General features: G+C 44.5%; 1 protein-coding gene across 1 annotated transcript in view; it reads left to right on the top strand.

Moving 5' to 3' along the window:
- The first annotated feature begins 16854 nt into the window (after positions 1 to 16854).
- The window catches only part of GFOD1 (Gfo/Idh/MocA-like oxidoreductase domain containing 1), a 69278-nt gene continuing 62896 nt past the window's right edge, over positions 16855 to 23236 (top strand). The window contains exon 1 of the mRNA XM_056484993.1: positions 16855 to 17417. Within this exon, the coding sequence (XP_056340968.1) occupies positions 17165 to 17417 (253 nt within the window). The 5' untranslated portion in view covers positions 16855 to 17164. The remainder of the gene's footprint in view (positions 17418 to 23236) is intronic.

Raw genomic sequence — 23236 nt, 5'->3', positions numbered from 1 at the left:
GAAGGATGCTTTTGAAAACCAGGGCTGTTAATTGGTACTCTGCTCTGTATTGATCTCATTCCTCTTCTTCTGAATTTGACTGAGATTCTGTAACCCAAACTCAGGCAGGTTGCCATTAAAGAGTTTTTTCTGCATTAAACCAGCAGTATTAAGCCCTCAGAGGTTTTCATATCCACCTTCTGAAACACCAGAGATGTCCATCCAACAGACTTGCTTTGATTCCATTTCCTGCCATAAAAACTCAGAAATTTGCCCATACAGCTGATCTATTAACAATTAGCCAGCATTCCCTGAAAAAACCCACCCATATGGTTTTCAGAGCATCACTTAGTCTTTTTGCACTGTTATGCTTCATTCTGCAGAATGGCTGATGGTGTTGTAGCTTCAAGTTTCTCCACATTAATTGCAATGATATTTTTCAGTCTTTTCCTGCCAACCAAGCTGCTGGCTTTCTATCACACGTGTCCCAGAAAGAAGCAGTGGATTGCTGTCAGCTGGCTCCTGTCTGTTTTGCCATGGAGGGAAGGGTGAGGTGCAACATGGGACTTCTGCAACTGAGGAGAGAAAAGGTATGAGAGACATGGGTCACATAAAAGTAAGGGGTATGTAGGAGCTTAAAATCCCACTAATAAATCCAGGAGGCCTCCTTTTATGCAATATTGGACTTGAATGGTGTAGAAATTATTTCTATGCCTGGATTAACTGCTGAGCTGAGACTGACTCTAGACTTCCACCTTCCTGTGCCTCAGTGTCCCCATAGATGAATCAGAGAAAAATGCCACACTCCTATATAAAGTGCTTTGCAACCTGCTGATGAAAAACATCATTTGTGGTGATGTGCCCTATGGGCACACAGAAATTATTTCTGTGGAGTGAAAAGGCACTAATATATCCATAACAAATAGGTGAAGTTGCAGTCAGAGATAAGTAAAGATCAACAGAACTCCCACTGTCTTGGCTGAAAAGGGGCATCACATGCAGCCTGTTGAGCCCAGCCTGCACATCAGATGAATTATGGATACAGAGATGTGGAGAGGGGTCTTCCAGCAGGGACAGAGAAGCCTGTTGATATCTGCAGATAAAGGAAGATCCACGTTGAGGGCTGTCATGTTTCTCCCTAGGAGATTCTGGGTACAAACATGCCCATGTGTGTGACAAAATGCCTCCTTGGTAGCCCCCAGTTTCTGGAAGGCCATGGGTGTGCATTGTACAGATGGTTTTGTGTGCTGGGCACAGTTTTGAACCTGTGGCAATGCTGTGCCCACACATGAGAAAGGCTGTGTTTGCTGAGCATCCAGTGGATGCCTGGTCTGCCAGACAACCAAAATGATCCTGGATAAAAGTAAAGCCCTAAAAATCAAATGCTGGCTTGGCATAGTGTCCATGCAAAGGGAACAGGAGATACCCAGGCACCTTACCTGTGGCTCCTCTTCTCCTGCACTTACTTGGCTGTTGGTGCCTTCAGGGCTCACTTCTCCCCAAGGAAAGTTTTGTTATGTGTGCATGAGTTGCCTGCCTGAAAAAAAAACATGTGATTTGAGGCTTCACAGTCAAGGGAAGAGTTGCATGGCTAAACCTGTGCAGGGAGTTTGGGAGTCTCCTGGGCTTCATGAGTTGTTCCTCAGCTGGGTGAGCAGAAAGCATTAAAGGCAGGGCCATGGCTGTGTGGGCTCACAGCTGCCCCTGGGCAGGTGACCCAGCTCTCACACACCCTTTGGCACCACTACCAGGCCATCACCACTGGCACTCAACCTGCTCATGAAGGGCATGAACCCTGGTCCCTTCTTTGCCTCTCAGGAGCCTCTGTCATGGCAAAGAGTTGGGTTTTGATTTTGGGGTGGGGGGGAAGAGAGAAGAGCAATTACCAGGTGTGAGGTTATCTCCAGCTCTTTTGCATGGAAGTGCTGCAGGGAGCTCCTTGCAGATTGTAGGAAGAGGGACACATCAGGGAGGGGAGCTTACCAAAACACTCTGCAGTCCAGCTCACTGGCAGCAAACATACTCACCTCTTTCCTGGGGGAACTGCAGAGTCCAGCTTTGTTTGGAAGGAAGGTTTGACAGGACTTGTGTGATGGATAGTTTCCAGGGAGCAATTAAAAAGGGCAGGCAGACTCTTTTAGCATTTTTTCCATTGCTGTTTGGGTAACTAGAAGAGCTACTTGTGAAACTCTGAAGCAACCATAAATTCCTGGAGAGAGACAAGATGCTCCAAACATTTTGCTCCTGACAAAAACTGTTCTAAGTTTTGCTCCCTGCAAACAAAAAGTGAGGAAATGCCAAACCAGTCATCCAAGTAACTGTACAGTTCAGTGCTTGTTTTATGTTGTCTCTTTTGGGTGCCTTTTCTAAACAGAGGGTTTTTTTCCAAATCCTCTCCTTTCCCTGTCTAGCTTGACACCTCTTTAGAACATCTTCATATTTGCTTTGTAAGGCAACAAATTCTGCTTCTCTGTTCTACTTTGTCTCTCCCCTTCCCTTGTGTCTTCTGTGAAGAGCACAGAAATTTTTTCCACATATTAAGCAGATATTCCTGCACCAGTAATTTCTGTTTTGTCTCAGGCAATCCATCAATCTTGTGTGATTGAAAGGTAATGTCTGTATGTGTCTTGTATCTCTTTCTACTGAGAAGATTTTTCTATACCAATATATTGGGCAAGGCAAAGTTCCTACAGCCATGAATATGAAATGAAGGTAAACAGATTATCCATTTGAACCAGACTTTCAGCAGTCAGTTGAAGGAGCACTAAACAGTTACAGGCAAGAGACTGGCAGCATCACTGTTTTGCCATGCAAGCTGAAATTTTATTAATTTGGCAGCTTTTTCACTAGAAATCAGAAGAGAGGTTTGAGAGTCATGAGAGGAAATCAGGGAATTTTTTTGCTTTTAAAGCTCTTTAAAACTCAGTGGTACTTCTCCTCCCCTGGAGGTTTATGAGCAGGCAGCAACTTCTGTATTTAATAAAGAAATCAAGCACAGCAGGAAGACTGAAAATCTTTTCCAGGGGCAGTGGGGCTCAATCTTCATGTGATAACAGATCAGAAAACATGGTTTCTGGAAATATAGTCCTCAGCATCTCGGTTTGCTTAGTCCAAATCTGCAATCATGTATCTTGCTTTATCCAGTGCTGAGGTCTAATTTAGAAACACTCCACTGAACATGGCCTGACTGACACTTCTGGAAATCTCCTTGACCCCCTTTGAGAGGGATGTCTCTGGATGTTAGACTGCCTGGCCAGAATGAGTTTTAGTTCCCTCCAGTGGCAGGAAGATAGCCAATGCACATGAACAATGTGGAAGAGGAGGTTGCATGGTATGAATAATCTATTTCCCCTGGTGGAAATGGGATGGTTCTAATTAATGTGCTACAAAAAACTAGAGAAACCTCTTTCCTGAGAATGATCAACATATGCCATCTGTGTGACAAGTCTAACTCAAGAGCAGTAAATTGGGAGTCAGCAGTGTTAAGGATGTCTTGGAAGCTTCTTGGTATTAATGAAGGTTTCACTGGGAATTAAGGCTTTAAAACTGTGCTTTTCTACCAGATGTGGGAATGCAGAATTAATGCAGATGCAGTAACCATGGCTCAGTGGAGAGGCTTTGGGCTGAAACTCAGAAAAATCTGCTTTCTGTTTTGGGATGTGCTGATTGTGACATGGAAAAATATTTTATGCTAGATTTAGGAAAGTTTAATATTTTTGGCAGTCACAAATCTGGTTTTATCCTTCTGTGCTCCCAACCTTTCTGTGCAGTTAACTTTCTAATTGTTGAGTCTCCAGGGTCAAAGCTTTTTAACCTCCAGTCTGAAAGCTACTAACAGTCTGCAAGATACCAGAAGGTGATTTGTGGGAAGTGCCATAGTTTTAAAAACAAAATTGAAATATTGCCAAAGGCATCATGCACAGTAAGAATGGGGAAAATAAAAATACTGAACATCCCTAGTTGTATTTGGCTGCATAGAAAAGCTGCTGTGATAGTGTCTGTGCAGAATATCCTTTTGATTTGTTTCTGAGAAGATGTAAGCTGCTGTGGATTTGAGGAGCATCACTTTCAATGCATGCCTTTGTCACCATCATGCCCAAACTTGTGTTTCACAACCTGTTCTGCATTTGAAGTCAAAGTTCATCTCACCTCCCCTAACAGCAAATCTGGAGGTGACAGTATGTTCCCTTTTATGCATGAACTCTGTAGTTAAGGCATTAGTTCAAGTTGTAGAAGAATCAAATTCAAACCCCCATCTGCCCCGAGGGAATGTGAAATCCCATCTCTGACCCTTTGGAAAGCTGCCCTTGCATTCAGGCTCCCAGCAGCTCCCAGCCTCTCCCTCCCACTTCCTAGGGAGTATTTCCATCCCTCCCAAGCCAGCTATGACCTTGCAGCTCACAAGAGAAGGCCCTTGCTTGTGAGGAGGTGGGCACACCCCAGGTCCAGTGCTTGCCCAAATTAAAAGCTCAGCATTTCAGTAACATGTTTGCTAACAAGGCTCTAAAGAAAGGCAGAGCACTGAAATGGGGAGCCAAGGCATAAACTGAACTGGGGCAACCACTTATGGAAGTGATAAACCAGCATTTTTCACTTGGAGCCTTTATGGCAAGTGAAGAAAATGTATTTCCTGTATTTCAGTTTCTTCATTTTAGCTTAGTCAAAGATTTGTTTATTAGAACTGAGAAATTAATTACAGCTTAAAAGATCTGTAAATTTCTTTTCCCTACCCATCAGTCTTTGAATCAAGGGAGACATCAGGACTAAGATCTATTCATTCCAGGCTGTTTAAGCACTAGTTAGCAGTTACTGCATAAGCCTCAGTGTAATAATACAGTCAATTTTAAATACAAAACATGTTTTGATATCTTCTTCTTTCATATTCAAATAATTTGATATTACTTTATTTGATAATGGAAAGCAATGCTGCCTTTTGGTATGTTATTATAGCCTAATTTCTATCCAAAGGCAATTCAGCAGAACTATTAAGAAAAAGAACTGAATTACCTAGGTAAGTAAAAAATATAATTTACCCATCTCTAATATAATAAAAGGTAAACATTGAACACTTAAGAGGAAAAAGCATAAGCATTTGAATAAAAATGTCATTTGTTTCAGTCTTTGAACATACACATATCACATTTTGAGTTAGCAAAACAAGAAGGTATGAAATACAGCAAAAGTCTTCAGGTGCTGTGGGAGAAATCTCAGTGGTTACCAGCTACTAGGCATCAACTGCTCTTTGGAAAAATGATTAAATACAAATTCAAAACAAGAATAAAACCTGATAACATCAGCCAAGGTCACTTGCTTTCTCCTTTAAGTGACAGTTAAAATAGATTGTTCAAATCCCACACATATGAATCACTCCACCCAAGCTCATTTTTTCACAAGGGGAGTTTTCGTGCCTCTGCGGTCGCAGAGGAGGAGGGAGGAGGGAGGCTGCAAACCGTGTCACTGCTGCTGTTTCACTTCACCTCCTCTCACTCCCAGCCCTCCCTCACAAACAGCTCCCAGGAAATGCACTTGTCTCACCTCACAAACAGCTCCCAGGAAATGCACTTGTCTCACCTTGCTCTCTATTGCCTCTCCCAGGAGCAAGGCACTTGTGTTTTCTGCCTGGCCTTTCACCTCTCCAAACACACACCTCTGCCCCTGTCCCAGTTATGCTCCCCACACATCTCTGGTGATGGAGAGATACCTCTGAAACTATCAGATAGGTCTGACCACAAATGCTTGAAGGAACATGAGATTTCCATGGAGAGACAGGTCACAACAGGTCAGACTTCTAGGACATGCAGGAAACTGGGACCTACTGCATCTGAAGGGAGAGAAGCAGAGAGATGGGGTTTGGCATCCTGGGAAGTTAGGAGATGAAAAGTAAAGCAGCCTTGATACACTGGTGCACCCCAGGGAAAGAGGCTGTTTACTCTGCTGCTCCTTACCAGGGATTTATCCACTTCTTCCCTCCTTTCTGTCTGACTCTCAGAGTCACTCCACCATTGCACTTCCTGCCCACATTTTGTACTAAACCAGCCCAAATGCAGCATAACTCCCCTGGATGCCTGTGGGAGAGTTTCAAAATCCCACCAAACCACTCACTGCAATTATACCTCCTTCCAGGAATAGGAAGTGAGCTCTGGGGCATTTCCAAGGGCAGCCATGTCCTTCTGCTGGTATGTTGCTGTGCACGCAGGTTACCAAATTCCCCGATGCCAAAAATGACTGTTTGCCATTGCTTTGGGGTTTGTTGTTCAGGTTAGGTTTTGTGTTGTTGGTTTGTTTTTTTGTTTTGTTTTGTTTTGTTTTGTTTTGTTTTGGTTTGGTTTTCTTTGGTTTTTTTTTTGTTTTTTTGTTTTTGTTTTTGTTTTTGTTTTTGTTTTTGTTTTTGTTTTTGTTTTTGTTTTTGTTTTTTTTTTGTTTTTGTTTTTGTTTTTGTTTTTGTTTTTGTTTTTGTTTTTGTTTTTGTTTTTGTTTTTGTTTTTGTTTTTGTTTTTGTTTTTTTAATAAACATTCTGAGTGTAGCATGCTGGCAGACATCAATATTCAGATCAAATACCACTGTGTGATGCACTGCCTGGGGGATAAAGAGAAACAGGAGATGACATTGGGTGCTGCTAAAACTTGTTATCTGCTGCTTAGCTTCACTGCAAGTCTGATGGCAGAGAACTGACTCAAGGCAAGTTTGTCAGCCTTGACTGAAAGGCTTAACTGCAGGATTCTAAAGCCTTGTGACCATGCATATTTTAGGAGTTTAATGCAGAGAAGAGCAGAATTTGCACCCACGTGAAAGTGCTTTGAATCTAGGCTTAGGGTATTTTCTGTGAGGAAAGAGTTGATATTTCCTCCTCCTTAATTGTCATGAAAATGAGTCACAACTTAATTCTGGACCATTTTTTATGCCAGATGAACAACACAGCGATTCTTTGTTCAGATATCTCAAATGATAAAAACAATGCAAGAATGAGAACATCAAATTTCAGTGCTTAAATCACAGAGATTCTCCTTCCCTCTGTTGGTATCTGAAATGCATTTTTTCAAGTGTGAAATCAGTGAAAGAATATGTGAGCATCTCTTCCTTTGAGATGAGCATGATTTCATTGCGAGTGCTTCGTGCATATTTTTGACTTGCCTTTGAGATTTGCTCAATCAAAAAGTTCACTACACTGGAAACTATTTCTCTGTGCAATCAAACCTGGTTAAGTCTAATATCTGAGGGTAAAGGCTCTAACCTGGATTTGTAAAATTATTTGCAAATGTGATTAAAATCAGCCTAACTTTTCATGGTAAATTATACATATGGTGCATCTGACAGGCATATTAACCTGAGCAGTGCCAATGATTGCATTGCTGTGTTCAGCACGTTCCTTTGTCTTTTGTTAGAACAACAGGAGCACAGTTACACATTTGCCAGTGTCCCACATAGGATATATGTGGGACACTGCCCAACATGTTCTGCATTAGATTCGTGATTCCATACTGTCCTTAATAAAGCTGCCCTACTTTCCTTGTTGCTATGATTTTCTAATATTAGAAGTGCTGAGTGCTATCACGTAGCCTTATTAATATTAAATAAAATATTCTCCTGTTACTGGGAGATCCTCATTCATCCTGTTTTGGTAATCTGTCCTACACTGAAAGGTAGTGCATCAGCAGCATTAGAAGATGTGTACACAGCTGGAACATTATCCTGAGTGAGACATGGCACAACTGGAAGTTCCCTGCCATAGCCTTCACTCAGATGAGAAATTATGAAGTCCTTTCATGAGGGTTTGTTTAATAAACCACAGCTGCTGCACCAGTTTCTAAAATGCTAAGTATTCATTTTACTCCTAATGATTAATGCCTGAAGCCTGATGATGATATATATAGTTATCTGAGGTATTAAAATACTTTTGAAGAAACATTCTTCTCTTAAATAAAGTTCCTTTGAAGGATGTATTTCAATTTCAAGATGAAGATTAAGCCTTGCTTAAATATTAACAGGGAATTCCGGTGTGGAAATTATATCTGTTTATCTTGAGTTGGGAGTCAGTCTCCAACAGTTATGATTTCAAAGACTATCTCAAAAGTATAACCTAATTAAAATTGGTGCCTGGTTGCCTGCTTCATTGCAGGTTTCATAAGAGGCACTCTCTCCTATTCATTTTGACATTGATGATTCAGGCCTAGATACCAGAAATCAATTTACTATGGTTGTTTGGGCACTCGAGGGCAGGACCTGTTCTGAATAGTGGCAGACAGAGGGCAAGGCAGAAAGAGGAAGAGGAAGCAATTAAGCCTGATTTCAAGAAGGAAGTCTCCAGCTTCCAAAAAAAGACAAGAAATACCTTTGGCTGGTAGGAGAAGGAGAATAAAAAACCATCTGATGGTTTCTTTGTTATCAGAAACCAGTGCTCCAAGTTTCTGATCCCCTGAAACACTGAACAGTGTACTCTCCTCACTCCATTGTGGATGGGGACCCCAGGGACCCCAGCCAGGAATAGACAGGCTTTCCTCCTCTGACCAGCAGACATTGCTGCTTTCCTGAGAATGACAACACTCTGCTTCACTGCAGACTTTGCAAAGGTTCAATATTTACCTGGATTGAAGAAAGAACCTCCAGAAATAACAAAAAGATAAAAGATTGAAGATAAAGGATAAATAGCCCAGAAACTGGACTGGACTGAATTTACCCTTTGCGTAATTAAACAAGACACGATTGACCATTATTGATTTAATGAAGCAAGGTCACATAGCAGGTAGCTCAGGCCAGACTTCAGCACAATAACATGAGTATTGGCAAATCTAAGGCCTGAGATTTAACAGTTTTACAGTCTTGAAGACCATGATTTTAAGGGAATGATAGCTGTGCAGAGGCACACCAATACCTGAAAATGTCTGAAAGCAAACTTCACTGAACTTGCTTGTGCTACAGTGCTAGTGTGAACCTAGTTAATTAGTTTTCTTTATTTTGTTTTCTCAGTGCATAAAAAAGAAAGATTCATTAACTAGCATTTTTTTCAGATTAAAACTAATCACAGTACCAATCCATTCTCTGATTCCTTGTGTCATAAATTCAAAATTGAAATGGAAAATGGAAACAAATGAGGAAGGCTGCCCAGGATCATAGGATCATACTTCAGGGAGACAGGGAGCTCAGTAGGTAATGCAGTAAATACCACTGCCTCAGTGCATTTCCTTTCCTAGCAGGGAAACAGAAGGCTGGCATTTCATTGTGCCCAGGAAGCTAACAAATCCAGAGCTTTGGACAGATTATAGGAAAAATGCAAGTTTCAGTACTGAATATCATTACAATACATATAAGTAAAGACCAGCAGCAGGACACAAGCCTTCATTAGATGAGAGCACTCTCCAGAGGCAATTAGCTGAGTTCATCTGTTTCCAAGAAAGAGATGCACCTGGGATTCAGTATCTTTCTAGTGTGCACAGGGTGTGGGCTTGTTTCAACAGGCAGACAGACATTCCTTCCTACTCTGCCTGAATAACCGAGCTTTTGTTAGACAGCAGCAGGTTTTCCATTGTGAAGTGGAACTAATTTGCAGCATCCTGGAAGGCTGTACAAGCCTGCAGTATTTAGCATATATGACAATTAAAAATTACTCATGCAACAGATACATTTTCCTTTGAAACCTACTCCAAAGCTCTCTCCATTAAGGCTTCTTGCAAGTCACATTGAAATGCCAACTACTTTCTGAGACAGGACAGTTGAGGAGGGAGGCAACTGATTCCATCATGGAGCAGTCTTGAGTTAACACTGGTGAACTGGTGGCAACTGATACGGAGAATGGATGAACTTAATGAATTCTTTACCTCAGCTTTCACTGGCAGTCAGGCTTCCTGCTTCACTCAAGTCCCTGATTCTCTGGGTGGGTGTGGGGGAAGTGGAGTTCCTTCCACTATAAGCAAAGAGCATATTCAGGATCACTTGATGAAGCTGAATAATCACAAGTCTATGGGATTGGATGGAATGCATGCCAGGGTCCTGAGGGAACTGATTGCTGTCACTCTCCATCACATCTGAAAGGTCACAGCAGTCAGATGAAGTTCCTGGTAACTGGATAAAGAGAAACAGCACTCTGATTTTCAAAAAGGTGAGAACAGAGGATCTAGGAAACAACAGAGTGGTGACCCTCACCCCTGGTGTGGGTCCAGAGAAGGCCATAAAGATGCTGAGAGGGCTGGGGCACCCTCTGTGAAGACAGACTGAGAGAGCTGGGGTTGTTCAGCCTGGAGAAGAGAAGGCTTCAGCAAGATCTCTTTGCAGCCTTCTGTTGCACTAAGGGGATTTATGGAAAGGAGGGAGGGGGACTTATTGCACGAGAAAATAGTGACAGCAAAAGGAGCAATGGTTTTAAATTTCCAGAGGGCAGGTTTAGATTAGGGATCAGGAAGAAATTCTTTACTATTAGGGTGGTGAAGTATTCCAGCAGATTGCCCAGGGAAGCTGTGGCTGTTCCATCCCTGGAAGTGTTTGAGGCTGGGTTGGAGGGGGCTTTGAGCAACCTGATCTGGTGAAAGGTATCCCTGCCCATGGCAGGGGTGTTGGAATTAGATGATCTTTAAGGTGCCTTCCAACCCAAGCCATTGTATGATTCTATGACTTCATGATAAAAGGGGGCTTTCTAAGAAACTGAACCCTTTCAAATCCCACCTTGCATGGCCATGCTTAGATGTCTAGAAATCACAACACATGCTTGCTTTCATCCACTCCTGTATGAGTTATAAAGTGATGATTCTCTGCTATTTTCATCCCAAAGTAACATCTCAGATGCCTTGCAAGCAATGTGCAATGTAATATTGCTAAAATAATAACCATTTCAGCTGCATATTACAGCTAGTTGCACAGCAATTAACAAGTGTGATATGACACAAACTACTGCTTATGCTCAAAACCATTTTTCAGAATTAAGAATTTCTATATGACTCATTCCCACTGTTGTTTTTTTTTTCCCTATTCAAGCACTACTATGACAATCCCCTTCTCTGTGGATCTACATATATGGTTCAACAACCATGGATTTGCTAAGGTGGCTTAGGAAGCTTTAGCTACTGCTGCCCAGTCTGTGGAATTTGTCCAGGGTCTCTGGAGGCCTGGAAGAAGCCCAGGCAGGGCAGCAAACAGATCAGGCCCATAAAGTTAAATTTCTTGTGGGCAGGAATCATGCCTCTTCTGCAGGCCCAGTACTGGGTGCTGTGCTCTAGGTCTGTCTCAGGAGTGGCTGTTTTGCTGAAGGCATGTCAGGGATTTCATAAGCAGGTACAAAGCTTGCAACACCTCTGATGATTCAGTGCTTGCACGTTTGCTGGCTCCTGCATCTGCCCATGTTTCTGTCAGGAGAGAATGACTGATGTGAGCTTTAAGCACACATTACACCATCATTGGTCCTGGCTGCACCCATGTGGCCCTGTGTCTATTCCCTGTTTTCATCAGGTGATCCCACGTACATCTCTGCTAACAGCTTCTCCACCTGCTTCCTCATGTTATTGAACTGTGATTGATAGGGGCTTAGGACGGCCAGCCAGACCAGAACTGTAAGTGTATACCAGCTGAGTGTCCCATTTTGGGTGCCTAATTGTCCTCAAGCACCCAAAAAGACCAACAGAGACCAACAGAGGACATTACACTCATTTTCTCTGAGCCTTAGTTTCTCTACATGTAAAGTGAGAGAACACACACTTGTCTTCACAGGATATCACAAGTTATCAAACAGTGGACATGGTGCTTGTTTAGGTCCTCCTCTGTGCCTTAGTCAACAGAGCAGCATTCACAACAATCTTGTTAGTGACGTGGTTTCTCAAAGCCTTGGTAGCTTTCTCACAGCCCAATCACTCTTGGCATACACATCTTCTAAATAAAGGCTCTGGAAAGTGGGAAGGAATAAATGTAAAAATCATACTGAGCAGGCTCAGACACACCAGGCATAGTCACAGTTCTCACTGGTCAGAACAGAGGAGGGCTGAATACATTGTGAACCCTTTGCTAGCAATGTGGTCTACTCCAGTTTTCTCTGTTGCACGTTGGACCATTTAGTACTACAAATATTGAAGCAATTTCTGCCTTCAGAACTCAGAGCCAGAACTTCTGTGGATTGTCTCAGTGGAAATGCATTCAAAGACACACTAAAACAAACTTGCTCTTCACAAGAACAAATTCCTGTCAGCTTGGGAAACTGCCAGTTGTGTGGCATTAGATGTAAAAAAGGACTCTAGCAACTCATCTCAGGCATCCTTTCTTGTGCTGCACATTAAAGCTGTGGATGAGTCAGTACAGCTGAGTAGGAGAACCAGACAGGTTTGAATCACCACTTCTACCCCATCTCTGAAGCAATACTATTTCCATGCAAATAATTTCATCCTCAGAGTCATAAAAGAAGCCCAGTAGTGGTGATCACTAACCTCATAGCCCAGAAGGAATTGACTGGTTAATGAAAATTCACAGCTGTTTCATGTTTAAAGACACTCATCTATGTAAAAGGAAATGAGCTAATTAATCTTAAAATCTTGGAAATTGAGAAGTATCTGAAGAGACAGCAAGCTCCATTTCAGGGTTTCTCTCAAGCCATGTCTTATTCAGCTCTTTCCCTTTTTGTTCAGATGGATGTATGAGAGGTTTGAGAAACACTGCTGAGGAGTCTGACTGGATAAATGTTTAAAAATCTGAAAAAGAACAGATCTTTAAGTACAGAGAAGTAAAAAAAAGAAGTGTGGGTTTCTGGTACTCCATCAGGTGGATCTTATCTTTGTCTTAAGCGGGCTCTGGAATTGAAAGCTCTGCAAGACGTGGGAAGATGCCTTCACACATTTGGAAATAAATTGAGAATGTTTATTGACTAAGTGCTATCTGTATGTGTGAGACCACCAACGTTCTGCATTTTACTTATGCTTATGCTTATTTAATGCTTGATTATACCTTTTATTTATCCTCTTACATCTAGTACTTTCAACCTAAAACTACCTTAATAATTATAAAACTAAGTACAAAAGCTAAATAAAATATTTTTTTATGTAGTTAAGTAAGACAGTTTTGAATTCTTGAAAATAAATGTATGAGAATTCTGTGGATGTGCTCTTGAGCTGGGATTTGTTACAAGAAGTTGGTAATATACCTGTTACAGCCATTGTACAGTATAATGACCTGGAGCCACAAAACTCAGCTGAAATAAGTAAAAGGAATAGAATCGTGACTGCCACATTTTATTAGTTTCCTGCAGGATTCATTACAGAACTTAGAAAAAGGATGTATTGAGACTTTTATGCTTTTGTATGTTTTTCTATGTGCAACTTTATTCTAATAACTTCTGTTTTCAGAAGAAAAATCAAGAATGAACAAAATCACTGTCTCTGTGAGAAATCTCTGTATGTATGTTTTCATTGAAGGAACCTCTAGCAACCTTAAGAACAAAATGCTGGAGCTCTTGACAAGATTGACATGCTCAGAAGGGTAAAGGTATGACATACAGAGTACAAGAGGCTTTGTAGTTCAATACACTCAATCCAGGGAGCCTTGGTCCTGGTTAGACAGAACCTTCAACGTGAGGCACTTTGTTGTTGTCTTACTCTCTTCTGTTTTGCACAAAAAAAAAATCTTGCCCAGATTTCTGATTTCAAGTCAGAAGTAACTGGCAGCATCAGTGATGTGGATTTGAGCAGAGATTCTGCCTTCACTCACACTTGCAGTTGCCTACAGCATAGTGAGGACATGGTCTGTATGCTGGAAGGCCAATTGTCCTTCACTGCCTTCCCTCAGTCCTTCTGGGTGCTCATGAGGACAGGCAGGTGTGGCAATATGTGACCCTATTTCACACAATTCATTGAGAAGATTTGACCCTGCTCCAATACAGTCTGCACTATGTCCCCAAATGTCCCTGCAAAAAAACCAGGGGGAGCCCGGGGCTGCTGCAGATGTGATAATTCAGCTTGCTCACAGGTTGACTTGGCTGCTGCAGTGCTGAGGGCCAGGTGCCACCTGCATCTGCCCAGTTTAACTCTGCAGAGTGATGTTAACCTAAATGAAGAAAAGAAATTAAAAAGTGAAGCAAGGAAAAATTCTTTCTAGGAAACAGTGTGTGGGTGAGGATCTGTAGTGATGAAGAGTCCCCATAGGTGCAAAGGAGAGCTGCCTTTTTGCAAAATCAGGTCTTTTTAAGGAGTCAGGCCTTTATCAGTTACATAGTTTTAAATCATAACAAACATAATTCAATGAACCACCATATACCATGATGTGAACATGCAGTGTTTATATATATAACTTGTCTTTCTACCCCTAATTCAGCTGAGTTTCTTTCCCACAGTCGTTTAGTGCTTAGCCAAAATAACAGGCCAGAAACACAATTTTACGAGGCCTTCCCTCTGTAAGGGTTTACTTATTGGTAACAACAGTGGACATAGCAGAATGTAATAATTTCATAGCCTAGTCCTCAATTCCCAGTTTGAATGCATTACTGAATATTTCCCAAAACAGGGACCTTACACAGAACTTCACTGGTGCCTATTAAAATAGAAACTATATATTGACTAAATAGGCACATAGCATCTACTTGTCTTCAACCATCACATGTTTAGCCTGTTCCTGTAACCTAGCTACTTTTCTGGGTTTTTTTATTATGCACAGACAAGCAATTAAGACAGATATTCCAAATTCTCTCCCTGAGAACAGCCCCTATCAGCAGGTTTGAGTGTCTGATGGAGAGCCCAAAAGCAATCTTCATATTTTAAAGAAAGGTAATATCCCTGTGGCTCTCTGACAAATAGATCTGGATTGTATTTCAGTTGTCAGAAGGCAAAGAGTATCCATCTCCTTCACTTCAGTGCTAATAGTGCATGGAAAGCAAAACATGTTTAACTTGCATCAAGCCTTTCAGTGTCTCTGCTTTTTGTAATAAGGAAGTGTTTGCTGTCAGATGGTGGCAGGAAAAAAAACAACACCCCACCTCTTTACAGAGGATGAGAGAAGAGTGCTGGCTTCCCAGCCCAGCTCTTTTGAACACTGGTGGATTATATTTCCAACATTGGTACATTTCCGGGAGTCTCATATAGGAAAAGATTTTTAATTCCTTTTGTCTTTTCTTACACTTTCCTTTTCCCTTTACTTTCTTCTCATTCCTTCCTTCCTCCCTTTCTTCCTTCCCCTTCTCTTCCTTTCTCCTAGGAATTGGTAAAGAAGACAATATGTGGAAAAACGTCTTTATTCTTTCCCTCTGATTGGAAGCAGGATGTTTTTTAGTTTTTCTTTTAAAGAGTCAGCTAGGCAGCGAGGTAACAGTGTGGCACTCACAGGAGCTGCTCTGCTGTCCCACCAGCTGATCATCTGTGTGCAGAACAGGGCAGAGATTCACCTCTGTGGAGTGAGGTCTGCACAGACCTGTGTGAGGCCAGTGGGCACCACAGTCCTCACCAGCTCCCAAGCCCACCTGGTGGCCTCCAGGTTGGCAGGAGAGGGGCTCTGAAGCCCAGCATTCAGCCCAGACAGGGCAAAGGTGGGGTGAGCAGGAGCTGGCACAGGACACTGCCAGTGGTGCTGGAAGGTTTGCTCTTCTGGAAAGGGAGTTTTTACAAAGGCACGTATTCATAGGACAAGGGATAATGGTGTTAAACTGAGAAAAGGTGGGTTTGGATTTCACATTAGGAAGAAATTCTGCACTATGAGAGTGGTGAGGCACTGGAACAGGTTGCCCAGAGAAGTTGTGGCTGTCCCCTCTCTGGAGGTGTTCGGGGCTGGGTTGGATGGGGCTTTGAGCAGCCTGATGTAGTGAAAGGTGTCCCTGCCCATGGCAGGGGGGCTAGAACCCCATGGTCTTTAAGGTCCTTTCCAACCAAAGCCATTCTATGATTCTGTGATTCTATATGATTCTATATATTGCAAGCTTTGTACCTTTTCATGAAATCCCTGACATGCCTTCAACAAATCCGGCATTACTAATGACCTAGGGCACAGCACCAAATATTGGGTCTGCAAAAGAGGCATGACTCCTGCCTGCAAGAAATTTAACTTTATGTGCCTGGTCTGTTTACTGCCCTGCCTGGGCTTCTTCCAGGCCTCCAGAGACTCTGGACAAATGCTGTGGACTGAGCAACAGCAGCTAAAGCTTCCTAAGCCGCCTTAGCAAATTCGTGGATTTTGAGCTATGTAAGTAGACCCATGGAAAAGGGGATTGCTACATTGAGGCTTTGCTGAGGGAAAAAAAAAAAAAAAAAAAAAAAGGAGGACCGATGTCCCAGTAAATCTGAAGAGTCTTGATATTTCTAAGGGGAGTGAATGAACAACAATCTAGTGTGGGATGGGTGGTGGAGATACTGGCTGGGCATCCCGGGTGAGCGGATGTGATGGGAAGCACAGGTGGTGGAGCTGGAATCCGACCCGGTGCACGACACTTTTCAGGGTTCAGGGACATCTCCGTTCCAGATTACTGTCCCAGGAGGAGACGGACCGCAGGGCGATGGACGCGACCAGCGCACGCCAGTCTGCCGCTGTGGCTCTCCCAGCTCTCCTGCGCCTTCACCGGGACGTGTCTCCCCATCACCGCGACCCCTCTCAGGCTCTCCCGTGGGGGAAGAGGTGGGGAAGGAGGGAAGTCTCCGGAGATGCCCCGATACCGACCCGCCGGGCGGACGGCAAACCCCGGCGGTGCCGCGGAGCGCACCTGCGGGCGATGTCCGGGCCGTGCCCCGCATCCCGGGCTGTGCCCCCGCATCCCGGGCCGTACCCCCGCATCCCGGGCCGGGCGCTCCCGCCGCTCCCGGGCGCGCCCCGCGGTGCCGGTGCCGGCGGCGGGGCGGTGCCGGGGCGGGCGGCCGCCAATGGTGCGGCGGGGGCGGTGCGGGCGGTGCAGGAACACCCGGGAGGTGACAGCGACGCGCCGCCCTCCCGGCGGCGAGCGGGCGCCGGCGAACATGGCAGAGGAGCGGCGCTGAGCCCGCGCCGCCGCCCGGGGAAGGGCGGTCGCCCCGCGTCCGCCGAAGGGAGCGCAGCGCCGGCGCCGCCGCGGGGCCGTGTGTGATGGTGGGGGCATGGCGGGGCAGCCGGCGGCCGCGGCGCTGCTGAGGCGGGGGGCGGCTGGTCCCGGCCCCGGCGGCGGCGGCAGCGGCAGCAGGAGCAGCAGCAGCGGTACCGAGCGGGGGCTGCCTCCCGCTCCCCGCTGAGAGAAGGAGGGAGCGCCTGGCCTCGCCGTGCCGCGCCGCCGCCATGCTGCCCGGGGTGGGGGTGTTCGGCACCGGGCTGACGGCGCGGGTGATCGTGCCGCTGCTGAAGGCGGAGGGCTTCGCCGTGAAGGCGCTGTGGGGCCGCACGCCCGAGGAGGCGGAGGAGCTGGCCAAGGAGATGAGCGTCCCCTTCTACACCAGCCGCATCGACGAGGTGCTGCTGCACCAGGACGTCGACCTGGTCTGCGTCAACCTGCCGCCGCCGCTCACCCGGCAGGTCGCCGTCAAGACCCTGGGTGAGTGCCCCGCCTCGGGTGAATGGAATTGAAGCTCCCCCCTCGGCGCGGAGTTTTCCCTTCGCTTTACTCCTCAGCCCTCTTCCCCATTCCCCGTGTCTCCGGAGACGGGCTGGCCGAGCCGCGGGTGCAGGCCGAGGGCCGGCGGGGCGCGGGGGACGGCGCTGCGGCAGCTCGGTGTGACATCCTGGATCCCCGGTCCCCGCCGGCGTGGTCCCTCGGCACCGGGGACCCGCCCTCCGGGATGCTCGGGCAAGCCTGGGCAGGGCCGGCCGGGCCTGACACCCGCGGGAGGAGGGAGCAGGTGCCGTCCGTGTGGTGGTGAAAAGGAGAAAGTCGCGGTGAAAGGGAGGCAATAATCATGCTGCCCGCCGGTTCCCAGCCGCGGGAGCGGGGATCCGAGCACGGCGCTGCTCGGGGGGCGCGGCTGTCCGCGCTGCCCCCGGGACCCCAGCTGCGAGCCGGGCAGGGAGGCAGGAAGCGGTGACAGCGGAGGAAACGCTGTTAAAACGCTGTAACAGCCCAGGCTCGGCGAAGCTCACGTACAAAGGGAAGGAGGGACTGAAAAAGTAGGCATGCACCGTGCTGAGCCGCTCTGGATTCAGGCGTGCAAGAGCGGGCCGCATATCGCTCTCTCCTGTGTGAGCACAAGTCTGGGCTTTACTCTCCCTGCTTCGGGGTCTGTGGTCCTCGGACACTGGCTTTCCGATGGATTTTAATGGGAGCACCTTCTGCAGCAAAGAAGTCTTAATTTGATAATTTATCCCTGCAAATGTAGCTGACAAAAGGCGAAAGTGAGAGGAAAAAGCTGTGAGGTGTCGCAGAGAGAGTGGAGGTTTATGAGCCAGGGTGGCTGGTTCGGCTCTGGGGCTGCGGCTGAGGAGGCTGATTGCTATCGCTGTCGGCCTCATAAATGTGTGTGGTGTGTCCTAGTGTTAAATTGCTACTAGCATACTCATTAGAATTAGTCACCATTCAAATGCTGCTAATATCGCAGCCAGCTAGTGTTTTCAACATTTAAAATTATGCAATTAAGGAAATTAAGTCAGCACCTAAAGAAAAAAATCCTGCCTCAAGTACAGTGTAGGCATTTGTCTGGAATCTTTGCTCAGTGTTACTTTCTGTACTTGGAAATGCGTGTTCTTTGAGTCAGAACATTAGCTTTTCTTTTATAATACACTTTCTTTTTCCTGAAGATGCTATGCTTGCACCAGAAGCCTGACTTGCTTGTCAGAATGGTGTGTGAATGAATTCGTATTGTAGAAGTACATATCCCACAAAACACGTATAAGGGACAGTATAATGTAACAGGGCTCCAGGTTTGACACACATTAATTTGGCAACAATTGTGTCTATTTTCCTGTGACACTTTCTTCCTGCAGGTGTTTCTCATGGAAGTGTCCTGGCTTGCCTTGTGCCCTTAGAGATAGAGTCCCATGAGGTTTCAGGCAGACACATGGCATCTGTTAGAAGTACAAAATTTCTGAAATAATAAAGAAACACACTCGGTGGGCTTTTTCTCAGGGGGCCAGATACATGTCCAGTGTAATAAAGTAATAATGTTTTGTCCTTCTCTGAATATTTGTACATTAAAGAAGGGGGGAAAAAGTCTCAAACATGAGCTGAATTTATGAATGGTTATGAATTGATGTAGCTGAGATGTTAATGGTAACTTGCTGATGCAATCTGCTAGCAACAGACCAGAGCAGGAAAAAAGGTTTTTCTCCCTGTTTATTAGAACAGCACCATTCTTGGTTCCCTTTCACCTCTAGTTAAAGCATTTCCTCCTTTTCCCCAGCAGTCGTTACTTGTATGTTGTAGGGGTAACAAAGTTTGTTTAAAAATGTATGGAATGGTCATTAAACAGGAACTAACTAAACAGGTTACAAGACAATAATGTGCAACATCTGATTTTTTTTTTCATAGTGTTTTACTTTAAACATTATTACAGAAAGCTATCTTGGACTGCAGATAACTCCTCTCACAGTTATTTCAGAGGGAAATTTTCTTTCTTTGTTTTTTAAATACAGTACATTGTTACAGGGTCTGTACAATGAAAGTTCTTGTATGTTCTTATAGGTGCAGACAGGGAGCTAGAGCAGCAGTTCTCAAATTGCTGAGAGGAATCTCTCTCTGCTGGCAGCTCTGTCTCCTGGTCCTGCCTGCTCTTCACAGCTTGGGAACTGCTGTGCCCTGGAGTGATTATTTTGCTTTAATCAATGAATTTTCTGGTTTGTGGGAGAGACTGTAATTCAAGTGGGAGGTTCAGAAGTCTCTGGTAAATGGGGGCAATGTTGTATAGACGGAGAAAAGCAAACAATGAAAAAACATTCCTTACTCTTGAAATTTCATATGAAAAACGCTGTGTAGTAGCTAGTGATAAGACATAGATGGGGTACCAGAGGTTTTACAGATGGAGACTTCAGGAGGTCTAAATGTGATGTCCTGCATTGCAGTTGAAGAGGTTGAGAAATCATGAGTTGCTTATTAATAACATGCATGTCTGGCTTCTCTATTACAGAATGCATATCTGGCCTGGGAAGAGACAGAAACCAATTTTCTTTGGTACCCATGTTTTGTTTTAAATGGTCTTGTTTTCCAAAGCTGTGTTCTCATTTGGTGAAGTTTCATTATTAAAAAGTAAAAGCCCAAGGAAGCAGTAGGTAGTGTGTCCATCACCCATCTAGAGCTGAGCTTACACTGTGAATTTGCAGCACATTGAGTCCTTTCTGGCCTATCGGTGATGCAGGCTCCAGAGGTGAAGGTGGGGTGAAACAGGTGTCCCCACAGCTGTGTTTAACCCTGGCCACTTGGCAGGAAGGACTCAGTTGTTCTGTTTTCACTGATGCACCTGACATGTAGATGTGTTGCTGCTTGAAATGTGTTTTTGGCACAGCAGCCCATCAACTGCTTTCTAAACAAATGTATGAATATATGCTCCAGCTGAGGAAGTTCCTAAATTGTGGCTTCCTGACAGCTGTTGAGGGAGAAATAAAGCTTCAAGCTTGCCCTGTTAGCTTTTCCTCTACGTCTCTGCTGCCCATCTCCATTAAAAACAGATTCCCAAGCTGCATCTGACTCCATGGTAGTTTTTGCAGAAATAAGATCAATGTTGGGAGATTCTTTGGAACCAACTGAGAAATCAAGAGAGAATTGGAAACCAGACTTTGGTTTGAACAGGGACCAAAAGCACAAATAAAACCTGTAGTGTTTTATGTGAAATATGCTGATGGCCTCTGTCACTTGTGGATAAAAGGAATCAAATTCCTTGTTTGCATCTACCAAAATGGGTCCTTTCCCTTTCTTGGTCCTGGTCTGTACTGTTCACTTAGGAGCTATTTTTATTATTGCTTTGTATTCACTCCTGGAGCACAATACAAAACTGACTTGCTGCTTGGTGGTCAAGAAGGATCAGTGGGTGAATGTTTAGGTAAGCATTGAGAACAATCCTGCTGTTGAATAGGGGTGGTTTCTCTGCTCTCTGAACTGAGGCATTCAGTGTGTTTGCTAGAAGTTGTCCTCTTTTCCCCTCCCTGCATGCTTCAGCAGTACAGTCGTATCCCAAGCCTGATCAGGCAGGGGAGATGTTTGTGTACAGGGATGAAATATGTCACCTGTTGAGTGTCTATTTGTGCCCCACATCAGAAGAGCTGCTAGTACAGAAGTATGATACAAGCCTCCACCTAGTTCAGAACTGTCAGCACATGACTTTTCCCACTAATCCCTCCTCAGTCAATTAGGTATGATATTCTTCAGATCCTGACTGAAACACTTGCTTTGTGAGGCTGGGTAGCTGCCACATCAGGTGGAGTGATTTAGACCTTGGTGACATTTCATCTTGAAGGCACAGATGTTTCTATGTGCCTGGTCCTGTTGGTGTTTGCATCAGGTCAGCTTGGATAAAGAGAACTTATTCCTGAGTTCCACATAAGTGTTTCTGGGGAGCAAATGTTTTGCTTTTGAGAAAACTCAAGTACCAGATGTTTAGCATATCTCTGGGGATGTTTTCCTTGATTCTATTTATGGTTGTTTTGCTTACCCTTTCATCCTAAGTTAAGGACAGGAACACTGAGCTGTGTGTTGAATATTTACTGCACGTGTTTGCAGCCATGTCTACATAGTATTAGTTTTTAAAATGTTTGTGTTGTAGTAGTGCATGGTAGGAATCCATTCTGCCTGGGGACTACACAGAGTATGACTTTCCCAGCCCTCCAGAAGCTGCTTCTCTTAAGGATCACTTAAAGTTTTTTGCTGATTGGTCGTGGTCATGAGGGAGCATCTTTATTTAGAGAGGAACATAAATAGTACTGCTCAGATCCTTACCTTCCCTTCACAGGAAGCACTGGCACCACACAGGCATGCAGTGTAGACCTGCTGTTCAAATTGTGAGAACTCCTTGTTAAAGCACTGACAGTATTATTGCTGGATCTACCTCTGAGGTGGGAGGAACATCAAGATGCAGTGAAGTAATGTACAGATCTGATGCAATCTCTATTTTTAATTTATATGTTCCTCTACACCCATGCAAATCAGACAGTGGTTAGGGTTGTAGCAGTGGGTAAAACTCAGTCCAGAGTTTATAAAGCAATAGGATTCTTGGGGAAGAGATGCCCTATTAAGGGAAAACATTATCATGACTATTTATTATTAATAGTAATGTAATTTCTGTCCTGTAATATTGAGTTTAAATTTGACCTAGGAGCAGTGACTTTCAGCAGAGCACACTCCTGTGCTTGGAAGGCAGATGACTTTGCAGGCATATTAAATGTGAATTATGGTCATCTTACTGCAAAAGAAGTCAGATGAAGTGCTGTCTGTCTTTAATCAGCAGAGCTAGCAAAGGCTGAGATGCTTTTTTTTTTTGCATTTATTGGAAAGGCAGTCAAAAGAGCCTGCTGGCAATCGGCTGCATGTCATTTTTGCACTCGAGTGATGAAGGCATACCACAGAAAATGGCATCTAACTCTTTCATTGACCTTTTTCTCTCAGTATGGCAGACCTTTAATGCCAGTATTATTCCTGTAAAATTCCTACAGAGGTATTGGGCCTCTGAGACATTTGAGGTAAAGACCACTGTTCAGGTTTAAAAACAAAACTAATAAAAATGTTAATAAAAACCCATGAAACTCCCCACCTTTAGTTTCCTTTCTGACCTTCAAATCAAAGGCATGTTTTCATTTTTTCCCAATTGATCTCTTCTGTGTGAAAGTAGCCACCAGTTCTGTTGTTACACTGATAGGTGGGTTGGGAGCCCGGAATGGACCAGACTTAGAATACTGGGGCACTGAGCTTGTGCTGTGATGACACAGCCAAATTTGCCCACCCTAAAAAAAAACCCAGCCAGTTGTGATGGAAGTGGTTGTTTTAAACAGTGTTAGATGTGAAGATCCTACTGTGTTCCTGTGTTCAGTCAGGTCAGAATGTGTTGCTGCATTTCTTCCTTATTTAAACAGAGTGCTTGGCCTTGGAGATCCCAAAATGCTGTCTCCAGACCTGTCCTGGAAACTGAAGTGGGTTGGGCTGAATCTCTTCAGGATGGCTGCAGGTGTAGCCTTGGCCCACTCAGCTGGAGGAGAACAGATGTGGAAAGCAGCATCCCTCAAGCTTGGTAGGTTTCTGTCCACTGACAGATTTTACTGTGCTCTGTAGGTGAGTTGGTTGAAACAAATGGGAGCCCAAGCCCTCAGCAGCCCTGCTTCTCCCTGTGATTTAAATGGCAAAATGTGCCTGAGCACAGACACCCTTCTTCCATCTGCTTGACTGCTGGGGGCTTGGACCTTTGGCATCGTGAAGTGAAGAAAATGAGAGCAGTGCTGACC

This window comes from Oenanthe melanoleuca, chromosome 2, assembly GCF_029582105.1.
Source record: "Oenanthe melanoleuca isolate GR-GAL-2019-014 chromosome 2, OMel1.0, whole genome shotgun sequence".
Lineage (NCBI taxonomy): Eukaryota > Metazoa > Chordata > Aves > Passeriformes > Muscicapidae > Oenanthe > Oenanthe melanoleuca.
The sequence above is the reverse complement of the archived record's forward strand: the minus strand, read 5'-3'. Positions and strand labels throughout refer to the sequence as shown.